General features: G+C 38.9%; 3 protein-coding genes across 4 annotated transcripts in view; 1 reads left to right on the top strand and 2 right to left on the bottom strand.

Moving 5' to 3' along the window:
* Positions 1-15,850, bottom strand: part of LOC132956227 (protein PHTF2-like) — a 40,776-nt gene extending 24,926 nt beyond the window's left edge. Inside the window, exons 1-3 of one of the 2 annotated variants that reach the window (XM_061029542.1) lie at positions 15,673-15,850; positions 10,789-10,851; positions 1,407-1,502 (exon numbers count right to left, since the gene is read on the bottom strand). In XM_061029542.1, the coding sequence (XP_060885525.1) occupies positions 1,407-1,451 (45 nt within the window). In that variant the 5' untranslated portion in view covers positions 1,452-1,502; positions 10,789-10,851; positions 15,673-15,850. The remainder of the gene's footprint in view (positions 1-1,406; positions 1,503-10,788; positions 10,852-15,672) is intronic. The other variant, XM_061029543.1, reaches the window with a different exon arrangement.
* Positions 5,209-19,217, bottom strand: part of zgc:113263 (uncharacterized protein LOC503753 homolog) — a 139,619-nt gene continuing 125,610 nt past the window's right edge. The window contains exon 24 of the mRNA XM_061029539.1: positions 5,209-5,224. Coding sequence (XP_060885522.1) covers positions 5,217-5,224 — 8 coding nt within the window. The 3' untranslated portion in view covers positions 5,209-5,216. The remainder of the gene's footprint in view (positions 5,225-19,217) is intronic.
* On the top strand, positions 16,218-18,279 carry LOC132956229 (transmembrane protein 60-like). Its single transcript, XM_061029547.1, has 3 exons — positions 16,218-16,384; positions 16,676-16,805; positions 16,966-18,279. The coding sequence occupies exons 2-3, from the start codon at positions 16,722-16,724 to the stop codon at positions 17,281-17,283; spliced, it is 402 nt and encodes a 133-aa protein (XP_060885530.1). The 5' UTR covers positions 16,218-16,384; positions 16,676-16,721; the 3' UTR covers positions 17,284-18,279.

Below are 19,217 nucleotides of genomic sequence, written 5' to 3'. Positions count from 1 at the left end.
GAGCCCTGAGGGCAGCCGGACGGGTGTGATCTTATCCTTCAGAATGGCTCTATTCATTTAAGATGTCGTCACTGGTGTGCCTCTGCCTAGACAAGCTCGGCTGGGACTGGGACACACACATACACACACATACACACACACACACACACACCTATGTACATCCAGAGACAGCAATGAAGCAATAAAGCTTAAGTTAAACTATTAAAAGTAAACATTCACTTTTCTGCTTGTGAATCTGTTTTTAAACAAATCTGATGCCTGAACAAAGACTTCAGATATTTTTAATGCTACAGTTAATTTGAGGACTAAAGTAAAGAGAAAGTTGCTGATTATAGACAAAAGGTGTTTGTCTCATTCAGACGGCAGTTGTCAGACCTTTAATTAAAGAAAGTAACTTTTCATATGAGTCATATTCAGTGTGATGTGAACGCAGTGAAAGCTCACACTTAAGATACATCTGCCAGGTGCAGAACATCAGAGAGATGGAGACAGACACGATGACATGAGAGACAGATGAAAGACAAAAAAAGACAGATATGGAGAGGGGAAGGTCACAGTTATAAGAGAGGTTATCAAAGAAGAGACAGACAGGCCCGAGAGGCAGACAGGTGTGTAAGCTGAGAGCTGCAGTGGGGAGCGGGGCCGTGGTCCAGAAGAGGATCTGATATCTGAGACCATGGAACAAGAAGACACACAACACCTCCCTGTGACCACTGCTAAAGAAGGTGCATCAAGAAGAGTCGGCACACTCAAATATCTGAACTTTTACTTCTAACTGTAGAACTTCAACTGTGTTCTTTACGGGGATTTTAGTTTTAAAGTAAGACCAATATGTGGAGAATACTTTTATGGGAGATACTTTAAGATTTTACATCCAATGTAGTAAACAACAAAATATTGCAGTAGTGCAATGACAAAAAAAACCATAAATCAATATCAGATTCTAGTGTTCAATAAGAGAAGCTGCATACATTGAATAACTAAGGATCACTTTTAATTTAATGTTAATGCTTTAAATTGTATTCCCATCTGCTTCTATGAATTTAGTTAAGTGAAATAATAAAATATAAATAAATCAGTCACCTCCAGATTCTGCAAGAATCACAGTTTGTGTTTTTAAGGAGAGCTAAATTGGAGCAGGTTTGCACAATAAAACCATTTTATGGGCACACAGAGCGGTAAATTAACCACAGTGCAGGTAGACTTAACATTTAAACCAAAAATATAAAGTGTCAATTTAAATACAAAAGTTAAAATACAAAATAGATCAAAAACAGTAGAGATATAAGTGGACATTGATCGGACTAATAGATGTAAACATTCTAATAAAGATTAGTTTTTTCTTTTTTGATGACATACAAAAACAAAACCAGCGAGCAAATGCAAGAAAACATTCTGTGTCTTACCTTTTTCTGGTACCACACCACAGCATCTTTCACTTTGGAAGCCATTTACATTTCCGTGCTCCTCGCCTAGGGCATCTTAGACTGAAAACACACAGCCTGAGAGAGAGAGAAGGGTGAGTTACTGAGTAATGAGGAGAGAGAGAGTACGACTGAAGTCTCACACACACACACACACACACACACACACACACACACACACACACACACACACACACACACACACACACACACACACACACACACACACACACACACACACACACACACACACACACACACACACACACACACACACACACACACACACACACACACACACACACACACACACACACACACACACACACACACACACACACACACACACACACACACACACACACACACACACACACACACACACACACACACACACACACACACACACACACACACACACACACGGTCTGCTGTTTGAACCCTTGCAGTGATTTGGGCGTGTGAGCAGTTGGCAGACAGACTTCTTAAACCCACAAACGTCAGCTGAACATTCAGCAACAGTACGCTGCTGTATGTGCTGCTAAAAAATGTCATATAAATAATACTTGAATACATCATGGGGGTAAAAATATTGTCTTCCTAAGGTTGGTTTCGCCCAGAGAGAACTCCCATGATTCCCCGCCAGCCTAAAATCCTCTTCTGTTTTTGTATTGATTTAGGGTTAGGGTTAGAGCCCCCTGCCGGTGGAATCTGCATACTCTGCCTGCCCTTAAGAGGTTACTGGTGCTGGTTATAAACTTTTAAAAAAGGAGAAATGTATTCTGAAAGGCTGATCATCAAATGATCAAACCACACAATTGTGTTTAATGAATTGGTGAAATGTAGAAGACATAGGAGAACTACAATAGTCTTCACACAGAAAATAAAAAATCTTTGTAATTTTGAAAATCAACAGAGTCAATCAATCTTTACCTATTTCACATTTTCAGAGTTTTCAGTTCTCTTCATCTATTGAGGAAAACAGTCTGAATGTTTCTGTCAAATTACTTATTCTTAAAGATGAGTTATTGGCCTTTTAATGTGTTGATTGAGAGGACAGGACAGCGGATAGATCCGTACACAGTAATGAGAGAAAGGGCCATGACATGCTTAAGAGGTTAAGAGCACTGGGGCCGCCACTTCAAGGGCTAGAGCCTCTGTACATGGGACGCACAATTTTTAATCACTGAACTAAACTATTGATTTTGAAGAATAATAAATAAGTAGTTACATAAGTGTCTCACACAGACTCAAATCTGTGAATTAATTCATGACTAGATTCATGACTAACCAAACCAAACCATATTTTGTATTACACAATAAATTCATTATGAAGGAAAGTTGACATGAGAGAGCACCAGCGTTCAGCAGGTACATGAGGCCTGCAGAGTCAGAGTAACAGTCAGTGTGCTATTAAAGTGAGATTTGTTTGACCTGGTGACATAGGTGAAGTGACAATGTTTGTTGTGTATGAAAAAGGAGCTTTTTTTTTTCTTCTTTTCTCTAGTCCCTCAATTAAACAACTTTTATACTCGAGGGGAGGAGTCAGCCGGCCGTCCGGGCGTGAAGATAGGACTCTGAAAACTCTGAAAACATCACAGACAGTGGGACTCGGGTGTTACACTCATTGTAGACAGTCATGACTCACAGAGTTATTTTCAGAGGATATACTTGATTTATATTATATTTAAGTGTGAAAAATCACATAGAAAGACTTTAAAGTTATCAAAAGCGAAACGTAAAAAGCGTTTCCATTTTTCCGCAGGTCGAAGAGGAAGATGGGGACAAAAAGATGCGGTGGATAAGAAGCTGTGAAGTAAAACACATGGAGGCTTGGTGGTTAGGTGCTCTCCTCTCCCTTTCTCTTGTCTTTTAACTATTTTCTATTTATTACATCAGTGCTGTGTTTCTCTGAGAAATGGAGAGTGATGGAGCGCAGCAGCTGACTCTCAGAGGGCAGCAGGAGCCGTCAGTTTATTTGTCTGACAGGGAATAAAACTTCATCTAAGAAAATAAACGAGTGAGAGTGATGTCCTTTAAGCTTTTTCAATTGGATTTTTCTTTCATATTTCTTCTCTTTTTCGGCTTTTTTTTGGGCGTGTGTTTAATCTTTTAAGCTGAGGTAGCAGAGTGGAGACACCCTGTTTTGCATGTGAAAGCTTGTCCGTCTGTACTGACATCTCCTGTGAGTTCTGTGTCATCCTTAGTGGTGAAGTAACTTACGCCCAATCAGCTTATGTACTTAAAAAAAAAAAGTTGTGAGATATTTTCTAAATCATGCAGAGTGAATTTTGTTGCCACATGCACTCAGGGGCAACAAAAGAAATGTGCAGGATAATGATAGCACAGCTGATCTGCCAACGACCCAACCACAACGATTCATATGTGTGAACGAGCCTTCACCTCAAACAGAGAAGGATAGCTGTGTGTGCTTGTTAATGTTCAAAGTAAGTCGGAGCTCATCATATAAAGAATGTGAAGTTTTTTAAAAAGCAGGAAAGAGAGAAAATGTTGATGCTTGTGCTAAATGTGAACCGCCTCTATGTCAAGTATATTCTGGTAGTAACTCAAACACACACACACTGAGCACACACACACAGACATGCAAAACCACCAGCTTACGTATGCACAATACTGCAAAGGACTCAGTTCCTCTACCCAAAAAATGCTACATGCAGAGATCTGGGGATTGCATTTCTGCCTTTGTGTGTGTGTGTGTGTGTGTATGTTTTCCACAGAAGGCCACAGACATTTTTAGCAACAGGAAGAAAGTCTCTTGTTTGCTGTTGTCCATGATTCTGATCATTACTCATCCCCCCTCTTATACATACATACACTGGTGTTTATCCAGATATTTGTTTCAACTTCAAAGAAAAACTGAAGTAAATGTGTCCTTTCAATATGTATTGTTCCCACCCTTTGGCCCTCACTTATCAAACGTACGTACGGCAGAAAAATGGGTGTACAGTCATTTCCACGCAAAGTTCGGCACTTATCAATTTGGACGTGAGCGGAGGGTACGCTCAAATCTCACACCAGGTCTCAGTTCGTGTACGCACATTTTCAACTCAGTGTGGAATCTGTCTGTGTCGGAGAATAATTAGATCATACTATAACAGCGCTTGTTAAGACGGATAGATAGAGGTTCACAGATTTACTGTTAGATAAGATATCTCAAATGTATTTTATATTACGCTCCACCTGAAACAATCTCTGTAGGCTACATTGCTTTTTAAATAATGTTGAGCAGCGCAGGCTGTCAGGTGATTTATTTAGTTGTGTGTTTTATTTGATTAATTTTTGTCTGTTTAATCGATTTACTTTAAAGATGAAAGATAAGAGAGGCTGCTTTCGGTAAATACATGTTAAACGTTCAGCGCATAGGAATATCACTGCAGAAAATACTGAGACAAATTAAAACAGAAAAACCCCCAGAGGAAACTAAAAAAACTTTTAGCCTCTGAAATATTTAAGAATTCAGAACATTAACATTAGATCATAACTAATCGGTATGTCCGGAGATTAAAATAATAAATACGGTGATGTGCCACATGCGTAATAACGCACAGCAGACGCACTTAGGCCAGAGACTTCATGTGACGAATAAAGAAATCCGGGGGGCTGTAAGACGGAGTCAGGACCTTCTTTTATGTAAGTGTTAAATTCTTATGTTTGGAAAGTAGGCTAATCTTTCCTTGCTCAAGGGCAGATCAGTGATCTGGCACCTCTCCAGCTACCAGACCAACTTCCAGATTTGGTCCGCACCGGGACTTGAACCGGCGACCCTCTGGTTCAAGTCCCTACAGACTGAGCTGCTGCCGCCTTATGGTGTCACTCAGGTCATATCTCGTTTCTCTTCTTTGCCGTATTACGTATCTCCATGCCGTAAACTCTGGGTGCGAGGACAGCAAACCGTGAATCGGCCCCCGGCCACCTGCCATGTAGACAGGAGTTGAATCTCCCGTTGGTCCGGACTGGCTGCGGGGGGTATGATGTTGACTGGAAATCCATAGGCTAGCGTGACCTTGTGTCGACCATTCATCAGTGTTTTTGGTCGACGCTATGGTTTTCCTACTTCTTGTAGCAACCCTGTTGTCCATCAAGTTCTTGAAACGCACATTTTGTAGTATTTGAGATATTTTCAGGGTTATATTGTAAACTTGTCGGGGAGCTGCCATCTTTTTTTTTTACTTTCTTTATTGCTTTTACATATTAACAACATGTCCACTTAGCAATGTCCATACAGAATGTGTGTTTTTTCCCAACAAGAACAAGATAAACAAACAAATACATACAAAAAAACAATTAGACTGGGGAGCTGCCATCTTGATCGTGACCCGGAAACGCCCCTGAAAATGACCCACTCTTAAGGACGGGTAAAGATCAAGTTTAAATTGTCCCTCAGTCTTGTGCTACAACTTAACTAATTTTTTATTTAAAGATTAATGTGCTTAGTTAGTTTCAGATCTCACTGCTCAGGAAAAAGTAGGGTTGTAAAAATCTACTGATATGGTATGTTTAGTCACTCAGTGGATCGTAATTCAATATCATCTAAGGGTGATGAAAACAGACCCATATTAATATCATAAGCCCAGCTACAAGCAGCTTTAACTTTGCAGCTCCTGCCGACAAAACAGCGATTCCCTTCGCTTTTTTTATCCTGTATGCATGAATAGTAATCAGAAAATCACTTCCTGCTTCCTGTTAACCAACTAACGTGAAACTCTTCAGCTGTACATATTGTACTTGACTTGTTCATTCTCTGACCCTGACATGCGTTAAAATAACTATAAACATGAAGTCAAATGATAATTCTTCTTGTATAGTTTGCTTTACATTTGTCTACATTGATGCAATTGATTGTATGAAATGGTCCTTTGGCATATTGATTCACGACCCTATATGTAATCAAAACGCAAACTTTACAATAACAGATATACTGCATTGTTATTCCAAAATAAAACAATGTAATATTGTTTCATAATGAATCTTGTGATGTACAACCCAAGGGAAATGTTTCAGAACATAATGTGTAACTTGTTTTATCAGATACATTTTTTTTTATTATTCTTCACAATTTTACTCAAAACAAAAAGGTTGTAAATTCTAAAATCCCAAAAAACATTTTTAAGCATTCAAACTTGAATCTACTGCTGATTAATTTATGGCTTCAAAACTACTTTGTGATGTAATTTTCCTTGACGCACATCTTATATGAACATTAAATGAGCAGATGATCAAATGCACAAAACGTATGTTTATAGCATTAACTCTGTGACTCGGTGTCAAATGACTGCAGAGCAACAAGTACTAACAACTCTTGCTGTGACCAAATGACTGTCAGAAACCACTAAACAACAATAGTAAGCATGGTGACTGACCAGAGAGTTTTAAAAACAGAACAACACCCAGTCATTAGAAGATGGACCACAAACAGCAGCGTTTCTGTTTTTAACTCTGTGACGGCTTTAAGACTTCAAATCCTCACAATCGAGAGACAGATGGAGAAAAAACAGACAGATCCTCCCTGCTCAAAGCCTCAAAACCCACCCATGACACCCCAGTGTGATTCACACACATTATCACACAAAAACACATACAGACAGACTATTGCCTCACACGGCTTTATACCCAGGATTAGCGGTCAACTTCTGGAAAACACAACCAGAAGAAATGGGAGTTCTTTGCTTACACACTTTTTTCCATAACTGCACATTTTACAGAGTTCCCAAAATACACTGTGGTCTGAGCCTAGACAACACACATCCAGCAATGTATTTCAAGAGTGATGATGTGTGCAGCCCTCATTGTATTTAATCCATCCCTCTTCAGTTGCTTTTCTTATTTTTGTATTTCAACAGTAAAGTAATGTCATGTTTAATAAGAAATGGTTTATTTCACAGTCTCTAACCCCGTTTGTGACAAATCTCAAGAAATTCTCACACTTTCCACAGATATCAAGAAAACAATAAAGACCCTGACACACCGAGCAGACGGCAAAGAACTAGTGGCCAAGGCAGACTGTGGTGTTGCCTCATGGCGCCTTTGTCTTCCAAAGAAGTTGCACTTGAACACACCGCAAAGACTATGTGAGAGGAAATACCTCTCCATGCCAGCAGGTGGCGCTCTGTAATCGTCATTCCAAAAAGGGGAAACTGGAAGAGGACGGAGAACAATGCAGATATAAACAGTTTTTATGAAATAAGACGACCATTTTTACACCGCTGTAATATAGGTACTTCTAATCCAGAATAAGATGAATAAGGTTAGCTGAACAGCCAATCAGAGTGACTCCTCTCACCAACTGCGCTGATCCAATTTGTCGAATCGCCCGAAAAAAAGGCGAGGAGTGCCGACGGGTGGTGACGGAGCTGGACACACCGCCCACTGACAGTCCAAACTCGGCCCAACAGCTGATGATCTCCATGGTGAGTCAGGGCCTTAATGCCTCCACGGTTTAACAACCGGAGTATGATGGATGTTCTTTGTGCTAATTTTGCAAATAGATTAACTGACAACAAGGTTAGTTATCATATTTATGTGAAAAGAATGGAAACATGCAGAATTACCAAGATTATCAGTTTAACACTCACATTGAATTCCAATACTACCAAATATGTAAAATATATTCAGAGAAGGTGAACCTTGCTTTATGAAGTATCCAGTGTAGTTTTCCACAGAATGTGTGTCTTTGTTTGTAGTAATTAAGTTCACCAACAACCAGGTACACAAACACACACTGCAAAACTGACAGTGCTGAGTTAGTGTTTAGATTGATGGTGTGGTGAGTACATGTGTGTGTGTGAGTTTGTCTGATGGAAAGTGGGTGTGTATGTGCAACTCGTGTTTTAGTGAGTGTGAGGAGGAGGAATATTTGTGATTGCTCTCAGTCATTTTAATTCTTCCAGCTTTCAAAAGTTAATTTCATTCTAGTTGTTTTGTGAAATAGTTAAAAATATATATCAATCATATTATATAACATATCATATAAAATACAATATAAAAATCAAAACTTTTTTTTCCAGTAATTGGAGCTACTTTGCTCTGAGTTGAAAGTGGTAAATTAAGCTTCCTTGTGAAGCTTTGAATCTTAAAACTCCTGTTATGATTTTTGGATAAAAAAAAAAATGAACTATGTGAATTTGCTGGGAAAAAAAGAGATGAAGTTTTAGTTTCAACTTGTTCATCATAGAAGTGATTACAAAGGAAGTAACAATGAATGCGTTATTTTAAGCGTACTTTACCACAGTGAAAACAAGCAGTGAGGCTGCACTTCACAGTCTGTTTTAATGTCTGAAGAAACTCTTTATATAGATGTCTACTAAATAAGATGCATCAAAGGACTTACTGATATAATCAAACCCCAGCCCCAAGCATTGACTTACATGACCTTCAGAGGCTTAATGCTACTTTTTGTGGGTTATTCTGGCTTTTCTCTAAATTCACCTTAAGGGAGAGACACTGTTTGTAGCTCATGCAGATCCGCAGAGCAGAGGAGAAAGTCATTACCATCACTTGGAGTAGTGTGAGTTTCCTGAACCTTGTGATGTGCAACCGTATACTTCATCCCTGCAACGGCTGCACAGGCACTGGAGGTTTTACCAGCAGGACATACTTTTACTGGGAAGGGTCATGTGACTTGATTTCAGTCACAGAGATGAAGTCAAGCTTTTCAAAAAAGATAACGTGTTCATCGAACAAATATGAAAAACAAGCAGCCAGATAAAGCTAATACATTCAGTAAACAACACCACCTCTGACTCCCACTGCAAGGATCCTCTATTAAAGCTGACCACAAAGCGTGTTCACATCACAAATTAAATAGTTTGATTTTTAAACGGTACAACAAAATCGATGGAGAAGAAGATGATTTTAGAAGAAAAAGCTTCAGACTGCAGGTTTTCTGTCATGAAGAGACCTCCTTCATTAGTGGAGTAACTGGTGATCTGTAACTCTAGCTGCTCTCTCTCTCTCTGTCTCTGTCTCTGGGTGCTCCATATTTCATGACTGATGCAGGTTATATAGTTACAGCAGGGCCGAGAGGGGCACGTGTGTGTTTAAGTAAGCGTGCATGCCAAGAGGAAATTTGATGCTGCTCAATCTACGATGAAGGTTCAGAGGTGTCCGGGGGGATTTTGAGAGTGTGTGTGTTTTGAAAGGCGCCTTTAAATAAAATGTTATTATTATTATTATTATTATTATTATTATTAATTAACAAGAATTAGGTCTAGATAAAGAACTACTGCTATCTGAGTTTGATTGACCTGTATACTGGTTTGAGAACCATTCTTGAATTTAACACAGTAACACACCTGTACATCAACACACACACACACACAGACACAGACACAGACACACACACACACACACACACCTGTTAGTTCATTAGTTATTTAATAGGTAAATCCCATGGGGGGGGGGGGGGGGGGGTTATTTTTATTATTATTATTATTTTATTATTTATTTTATTATTTGTAATAAAAGTTTAACCAAACATCTTTACAAAAGGTTGAATAGAAGAGGAGGCAGTGTCAGTTTGTGCAACTCTACTAAGAACAAAATAAGACAAATATGGAAGAATTTAGATAATATGGTGTCTGATCTGCAGAAAAAGGTTTTGTATAACACAGCAGTGCTATTTTTAGACACAACATGGTAAGTAAAGTCTTAAATAGTATTAAAAACGGGTATACGGGTTACGGGTATTCTTCTCATCAGCAACAGCACCAATGAGTCAGGACAATGTTCACCAGCTTCCTTAAACTGAACCTTTAACAATGATTAAAAAGGGCAAACATTGGGCCTAATTATTTAAAAAGTTGAGGGCTATCAATTTCCACTTAAATGAGTCTGCCTGGCATAAATGTTCTTCTCATCCAAAAAACAAATAAAAACATTCTCAATTATTATCTCTCCAAATTAATCAGAGATAAAAGACATTCTGACTAAGACAAAACAAAAAAACACGACTTCACTCGTGTGAGTGTGTGGACAGGAAACCAGCAACCACAGGCAAACTGAAAGAATGGAGTCGTTCAAACACAAATTCTGCAACTGCTGATAGTACACTGACTTCACATTCTTCACACTCATAAATGCCCTGTGCTTGACTCTCGTTCTCTCCCCAGATATGAAGTACTGCCTTTGTTTGCTGTCTATCTGTTGCTCTTAGACATTATGAACAGTACTCATGAACTACTGTTTCTGTCTGACAGTGTGTGTGTTTGGTAGAGGGGGGGGGGGCAGCTGACACCCTCACAGTAACAGAACAGGGGTTGTTGAGGCATGCCACATTAACACAAAAACAAGGGGGGAATGCACACTGGTAAACACAAACATGAGAACACACATGCACAACACTCACCTCTAGTGTGGCCGTGCAGCTGACGAGCGTTTTGTCCTCACAGACAAATTAGGACAGGAGCTGCTGGACATTTGGAAAACAAAGAGAGAGAGAGAGAGTCGGTCAAGACTGTCTGGCCTGGAAGAATTTGAGATTCAAAGCAACAGTGGCCATATGTGTGTGTGGTCAATCAAATCAGGCAGTAAAGAAAGACACTTTCTTTTTATAACTACCGGTACATCTAATGTCTGTGAAAAAGAGCAGTTTCATACATGTGAGTGTACACTAAGTAATTGGGCATTGGCTGTTGTTCACGTGATGAGGCTTAAGAGCAGCATGTGTTGCACGCACGCACGCACGCACGCACGCATGCACGCACTGTGTGTAATCATTCTCCTGACAGGCTGACATGACAGGTACTGTGCTGCTTAAAATCACAATACATGTCACCTGCAAGTCAGTCCCCAGGGCAAAAAGCTCTGTGTAATCCTGAGCAAGCTCTGCAGTCTAATGAATCAGTTACACTCACAGAACTCACAGAACTCACTGTCCAAAAGTGTTTCTGTAAATGCATCGTCTGTGTGCATTGAACTGACTTTAGTGACAGATACATAACTTCTGTGACCAAATGGTTATCTTTCTAGAACACAAATCACATGATCGTTGGCCTGGAAAACCTGCATCAGTCAAATACAATACTGAAAAGGACAAGGAGTGTCACAACTAGATCAATTCATAAAATGACTCTTTTTAAGTCTTGTGCAAAATAGAGCAGAAATGATAGAACACGAAGGCCAAGGATTTTGGATTCCACATGTATAAAAATTGAATTCATCTGACAACTCCCTTGACAATAGCTGAAATAGAATGTCATTTAGCAGACACTTTTTGTCCAAAGCAATCCCCACTAGTAATAATAATAATATCATGATAATTTTACATTATTTATATAACACCTTTAAAAACACAGGTTTACAAAGTGCTTTGACAAACAGCAAAAACAAGAACAAAGCAAACTAAACCAAACACAGAAGAACAGAAACAATAGCAATACTGACAATGCAAAATAGCCAGAACAATAAAATACAATCCAACAGCACAGAACCCAATAAACATATTTAAAGACTTCATATGTGATTTTTCACACTTAAATATAATAGAAATCAAGTATATCCTCTGAAAATAACTCTGTGAGTCATGACTGTCTACAATGGGTGTAACACCCGAGTCCCACTGTCTGTGATGTTTTCAGAGTTTTCAGAGTCCTATCTTCAGTTTGTTTACATCGCCCGGACGGCCGGCTGACTCCTCCCCTCGTGTATAAAAGTTGTTTAATTGAGGGACTAGAGAAAAGAAGAATAACATACTGTACTCACTGCTTAACTGTGTTTCTAGATCACGCTCATTTCAGGTAAATTTACATGCAGTGTGAAGATACGAGCATAATAAAGATCACTAGCATTAGCATGCGAACACAACAATGCAGCGCGAGTTGTTTTGGTTTCATGCTGGAGCTCAAGGGCGACATCTGCTGGAACAAAAAATCACATGTAAAGCCTTTAACACGACCATCGTAAGAACCATTGTAAGAACCCAGGCAATGCAAGAACCCAACAACAGGAGCTGAGACCAAGAGGAACAAAGATTTGAAAAAGATGAAAGAAACTAAAAGAGCTAAAGGCAAATTAAAAATAGATGACAGCAATGGTTATTCCACTGACAAATGTTTGGTTCAGAGTTAGGGATGGAACCAATCTTCTGAAGAACTATACCTGACTCTACCGCTGAGCCACAGCACCCGAAACAATAAGAGCATCTCCCTCAATTCAATATGACTGTCTTCATGTTTGTACCTCTACAGAGTAAGGAATTCAAGTTTAGTTTATAGGAGATTTTAAAATGTTAATATCAAAGTGAATGAGGCTGGTATATTTGCCATCTGCATTAAGAAAACAAAAAAAAACTCAGACTGTTTGATTGACAGCTTTGTCACACCATCGTTTTCTAATCAGACAGAAAAAATTATAAACACCTAAAGGAGAGGAAAATCCACAATAAATCTCGAAAAATGTACACCAGAAGCTTTTTTCATATAAGAAATCCTCGTTTGAAACAGAAGAAAAAGTGCAGGTGTTTTCAATTAACATAAAGGATGGACGCCTGCAATGCAAGTCTCCTATTAGCCATGAATAAATAACTTCTGTGGAATTCTATTTCAGAGATATCATATAGGACATTGGTAGTTTCCCTAAGACAAACTGACACAATATTATTACATTCAACACAAAGATTAGTAATTTCAAGAATTAAAATGGCACTTGTGTAGATTCTCTCTCCTGTCTTTAACATGATCTGAGCAGCAATAACTAATCCATAACACAACATTTTATCAGAAACACAACCTGTCATTCTCTTCTTCTCTGCAAAGCCCATTGACCTTTCCTCTGCAACCTTTTCTGCTCTTTCTCAATACTGCAATTTATTGATTTATTTTTCATTATAGACTTATATCACCAGCACACAAGCCTTTCTGCAGCTGTAATATACTGTTAGATGATAGGACAGTGGAGTGTGTGATGTAACTACATTGCAGCTGGTGATGTAACAGCCACTGCAGGCAGGTTCATGCTGCACAATAGACAGAGCATCATCTGAGGGAGGCAGACAGAAGGAGGGAGGAAGAGAAAGAGAAATAAAGGGCTGAGATTGGATGGAGAGTAAAATACAAAGAAACATGCTGACCTCAGTCTGCTGGAAATACACAAACACTAAGACATTCACTCACACAACCACACCAATTCCATTTGAGGAAATGCATTTAAAAAAAAGAAAAAAAACACCACACACACAATGCACTGACCAACCTGCTGCATGCAGGCCTTCCTTATGATCGATCAGTCAACATGTCAAAGGTATAAGCAATGTTTAATCCTATTCATATTGATGTCTGTGCATGTGAAGGTCTCCTCGGATTCCCTGGTGTGTAAGAACTTAGCTGGCTGTCCCCTGCTCATGACTCAAGCTAAAAAGAGATTGTGCTTTTTCAGTTAAAGCCCCAAAACTGTGGAACAGCCTTCCTCTTCCCATCAGGTCTACATCCTCTACTGACTCTTTTAAGTCCCTTCTGAAGACTTATTTTTATATTTAAGCATTTGAGTCCTCTGGTCCTGAATAGACGGTTCTTTCAGATTCCAGTTATTGCTTCATTATCTCTCCTATTTATTCTATCATATTTTATTTAGTGTTTTTTGTATATGTTGTAATCCCCTGTAAACTGTTTCTTTGATGCATTGTACAGCACTTTGGTCAGCTGCTGCTGGTTTTAAATGTGCTTTATAAATAAATATGACTTGACTTAGCTGGGCGTGACACAATGCCTTCTCTAATCGTGATTTCATCACTTCTCCTCCTTCTGTTATCAAGCAATAAAAAAATACCTGTTTGCAAACGTTTACTGGATGCTCCTGTTTAACGCCCGTCTACATATGAAAGTGTCTTATCTTAAGGCTTCTTCTACAGTAACTGACAGAAAACAATCAGTAATCTCACTCAAAGTATTTCCTTTATTGCTACATAATAGTGGTATAAATGTGTAAGAAATATGAAAGTACATATTAAAACAAACATATATGTGTGATGTGTCGCCTTGTGTACCTGACTGCCTGCAGGTGAAACAAACACATTCAATGATTGGCTGCAGTCCAAACACAGTCAGGTCTGACAGCTGCACTTGTAAATGAACTAAAAATATTCAGACTGAAATTACCTGTTCTCATTTACAAGAAATAAACATTTTCCGGTACAAGCTCCAGGTTGACAGATACAACTTGTAAACATGATACAAATCTGTAAGGTTTGTTTGTTTATCCTCGCTCTATTTGAACTGTAAAGGTTCTGACGTGATTCTGCCAGAGTAGTGAGAGTGAGGAGTTGTATTAAAAAGAATTAAGACCTAAAATTAATAAAATGTTTTTCATCAATAAGTTAAATGTCAAGGGATGAACTACCAACTGTTTTAATAGTCAATCTTTTTTTTTTTTTAGCAAAAATTAAAGAATATCTCTGCATCATGGCTTAAAAAACTGCCAAGATAAATTGTTTCTCAGTAGGATATTGTTCCAACTTTGAATTTAAATGTTTTGTTGTACAAAAACATGCAATATAAGGGAAAAAATGAAATAACTGGCTGACCCCTGACCTCCCTGTAAAAGACAAGCTATCCAAATGAGCAAAGACATCTTCAACCAGTGCAATTTTGGCCATTAGAGATGGCTTCCTCAGATAATTACTCTTAAAAGTACTCTTTTTACCCTGATACACATTTTAAAATGAAAATTACTCTTTGATGATTTCCTGTTTTAAATAGCACCCTGGCCCATACCTCAAAATCACTGTGTTGTTTAACAGTACTCTACTAACAGTTAGGAAACACTAAAACAGCGTAATGTGCATCCCCAGCTGAATTTAAGATGGTTACAGATGTTAAAAGTAGATTCAAAATAAGATAGTAAAACAGTCAAAGTAAATAGAGTATGTTAGTGCATAGGAGCCATGTGTGTTAGTAACATTACTGTCTTAAATAAAGCATAAAGCAAACTCTACTGTGTTTTTCTCCTCAACAGGACACATGTGCAGCGCTGTAAATCATTTTAGGTGAGGCTAATTTCTTTAGCTAGCCTGCATGTAGATTAAACCGCGGTGTTTTCAGACAGTCTTCATGGTTCATTTCTCACAGACTGTCTTCCTCCTTCTCCCCCTCCTCCTCTTTCTGCTGCTAGTTCTTTCATGCTACCCAGTTAGCTCATGCTACCGGTAGGCACAAAGAGACCACACAGCTGAGCTTACCCTAACACTGAAATCCTGATTGCTGCTGTCTAAACACTAAATGCCATCGTTCATTCTTACCTTCTTCACAGCGATGTCAGTCCCCAGTTTCCCCACGGAGACACAAATTCTGCTTTTCTGACTGTTTTCTTTTCTGCACGGAGCTAGCTCGCCTCCACTGTCTGCATGAGATGCTGAGTGTCTGCTCATCGATGTTTGAAGCACTAGCTTTTCCCTTTCAGCGTCTCACTGTAAAACTATAACTTCAGCCCCTGAACGTAAAGCAACATGTAAATGCGCAATGGCATTTTAAGCCAATAATCGTCACCACCAACTGTTAATAATTAAATGAAAACAACAGCCCTACACACCACTCTAGATATGAAAATATATGAAAAGTAAAGTATAAGGTGACAAATAGTCGAATTCAATGAAGCATCACGGTTGCACACATACCAACAAGACCACAGGGTGTAATGAAACAATCTTCTACTCACATCTAGTGGACGAAAAACCTCCCTACAGGAAACGTTATAAACCAACTTGCGCATCTATAAACACATTACGGGCAGAACGCCAGGATGAAAGACGTCAGGCGGTGACGCTGCAAGACGAGAGCCAATCAGCTTCCAGTACAGGCGGGGCCAACAGGGATAACGGACCAGAAGTCCCTCCGTCTGCTTCGCTCAGTCTTCTGATAATTATGTGAAATAATGTAAGAAATGTGATGAATTTCAGTGTGTGCCATACAGGCAGAATAATATTCTGGCAACGGATTTAAGAGGACACTAAGGTAAACTGGACTTTGTCCGAAATAAAAACAATAACCGGTTGGCTAAATGCTATTTCTGTAAAAGCTAGCTGTCATTGTAGCATTGGCTAAATAACGATGAATTAAAACAAGACAACTAAAAATCCTTTCTAGCTGATGTTAGCGGGACAGTTTTGTGAACAGTGCAACAATTAAATGGCAATTTGCACCTCCAACGTTGCTTTCTTTTCCAATATGTCTGATTTATTGCTGAAATACTCCATAGTCAAATATCCATGATAATAACAACCTGTTCTGTTCTGTCCTGTCCAGCCTCTGTTTGTCTGTTTTCTCCTCTGGACAGTCTCTAGTCACTGATATGTCTCTGGCTCAGAGAGTATTGTTGACCTGGATCTTTACCCTGGTCTTCCTCATCATGCTGGTACTCAAACTGGACGGGAAGGTACAGATTTATATCTCTTGATACTAAGCTTCTGTTTATTCAGAGTGTTATCAGTTCAAGTTATTCATTCTATATGAAGGTGCAAAATGATCTTCTTATCAAAGCAATAATTTGACCTATCACACTGATTGTGGTTTTATCTAATACCATCTACCTCCAGGTGCAGTGGAACTGGTTCCTCATCTTCCTCCCTGTCTGGGTCTTCGACGGCATCCTCATCCTCATGCTTGCCATCAAGATGGCGGGCCGTTGCAAGCCTGGGTACGATCCTCGCAACGGCTCACCAGACCTGCGTCTGCGTGCCTGGTACCTGACGGCCATGCTGCTGAAACTCGGCTTCTGCCTGACGCTGTGCGCCAAGCTGGAGAAGCTGGCAGATGTAAAGCTGACGTTTGTGTGCATACCTTTGTGGACCATGCTGCTGGGGGCGCTGGTGGAGCTGGGGCTAAACATCTTTCCTGAAAGAAGAGAAGCTTAAGAGGGATTATACCTCAGCATGATTCATTACAACATAACTGATGAGATATATACCTCTCATTATGACTTCTGTCAAATCTGAGCTTTTAGCCTGATAATGTTTCCAGAAGACAAACACTGAAGAAGGAATCAAAGTACCATCTCGGCCATTTGTGTGAAAATAATCATGTTCAGAAAAAATGGCTCTATTATGGCCAAATGTATATTATGTACAGGTAAATTATACACTGGAAGAATCAATGTCCTCTTTGTTCTGTACTTAGTTGTTCAGTATTTTTTCAAGTGTTTATGTTCACTGTAAATAAGTTAGCACAGGAGAAAGTGAGAAATTCTGACTTCATTCATTTAAGCATTACATGTTCGATCCCCTTTTGGTACCAAAATAATGGAGAGTACATCGTGATGTTTCTTTTCCTTCCTTAGCTGTGGATAGTAGATGGCTAAATATTATTTCATTTGTTTTGTTCGGGTCGAGGCCAAAGGGTGTGTTTTGGCTCTAGGCACATGAAGAGAAAAAAATACCAAGAACATTTTTCAAGTTGTTCAAAACATAATGTCATCTTGAACAACATCTTCTCCCACAGGCTGTTCCCTCTGCCTGTTACAAGGTCTCTTTTGTACCTTGTAGATCATCATGTGCCATGTGTTAGCTGCTATTAGGTACAAAGGTTTAAGGCTGCTGGAAGGAAAACAAATCATGTGTATCATACATGGTGACCAAACAGTATGAAACATTTACATATAAACAGATAAATATGGAAAATCTAACTTAAGCAACTTATACTGAGCAGTTAGATCATTTTCTAAAGGGCTCAATTTAATGTTTTTTGTTATGTCATCTTCTTGGTACAGCTGACACTGTGACATTTCTTGTTTTGTGCCATTTTATTGTTAATTAGTATTTAATCTGCATTATTTTGCACAATGATGAAATGAAAAAGAGCAAGCGTTTTGAGGACTAAAGTATTTGATAATAAATGCATGTGTTGGAAATAATCATTTCTTTACATTTGATTCTAGTTGTAGCATTATACACATTTAAGTTCTTAGAAGGGACATGTTTATAGTGACTGTGAAAATTAAATGTAGCTGCAGGGAGGTGACCTAAAACGAACTGTGAAGCAACCACAGAGCAAACAACGAGCGAATGAACGAGTGTGTGTGAGATCTGACTTAGCATTCTTTCAGGGACACATTTCACAGGGAGTACAAACCTGCTGAACAGTTTGTCCAAATGGGGACAAAAGCCATGTTCCTACGTTTCTTTGGTTCCGTAGTTAAGGTTTGGGAAGTAGTGGTTAGGGTCAGACCAAGTCTCCAGCAGAGTTTTAAAAGTCTATGTTATGTTGCAGAATATAAGCTGAGAATGTTTGCCCTTTCAGAGACGTGTTAGCTTCTCTCATATACACACAGGGATACTTTGCTGCATCTTCCAATGCTGATATTTTAAGTATCAAGTTCATGTTTGTACTATGTCCTTAACAGCAGCAGGTGTGAAATATACTTTACCTATCCCAAAAGTGAAGTCAGAAATCATTTGAAAAAGCACAACACCAAGACTGACTAATACAAATCTTTCAGACACGAGACATTTTGAGTCAGATGGCACACCTTAAACAGTGGTAATCAGGGTGTAGACAGAGGTGAGTATATCGTATGTGGAGAGATTGGTTGAAGGGTGGAGTTTAAGATTTCTGCAAAAAGAGAAGAAAAAAAACACATTTGTGTTTTTCCATAAGGCACAGAAAAATATGAGTGCTAGTAAAGTGTGTTATCAAAACTATCATGCTAGCAAGGCTTGTAAATTAATTCAACCTGAACACTTCCCACAAACGTGCAGTGGTGATGTACATTTATCTAACCCAGTTTAATTTTGTGTATTTATAACAAAATAATGTGTTACATATATATATATATATATATAATGTTACATTA

Source organism: Labrus mixtus, chromosome 22, assembly GCF_963584025.1.
Source record: "Labrus mixtus chromosome 22, fLabMix1.1, whole genome shotgun sequence".
NCBI lineage: Eukaryota > Metazoa > Chordata > Actinopteri > Labriformes > Labridae > Labrus > Labrus mixtus.
The sequence above is the reverse complement of the archived record's forward strand: the minus strand, read 5'-3'. Positions and strand labels throughout refer to the sequence as shown.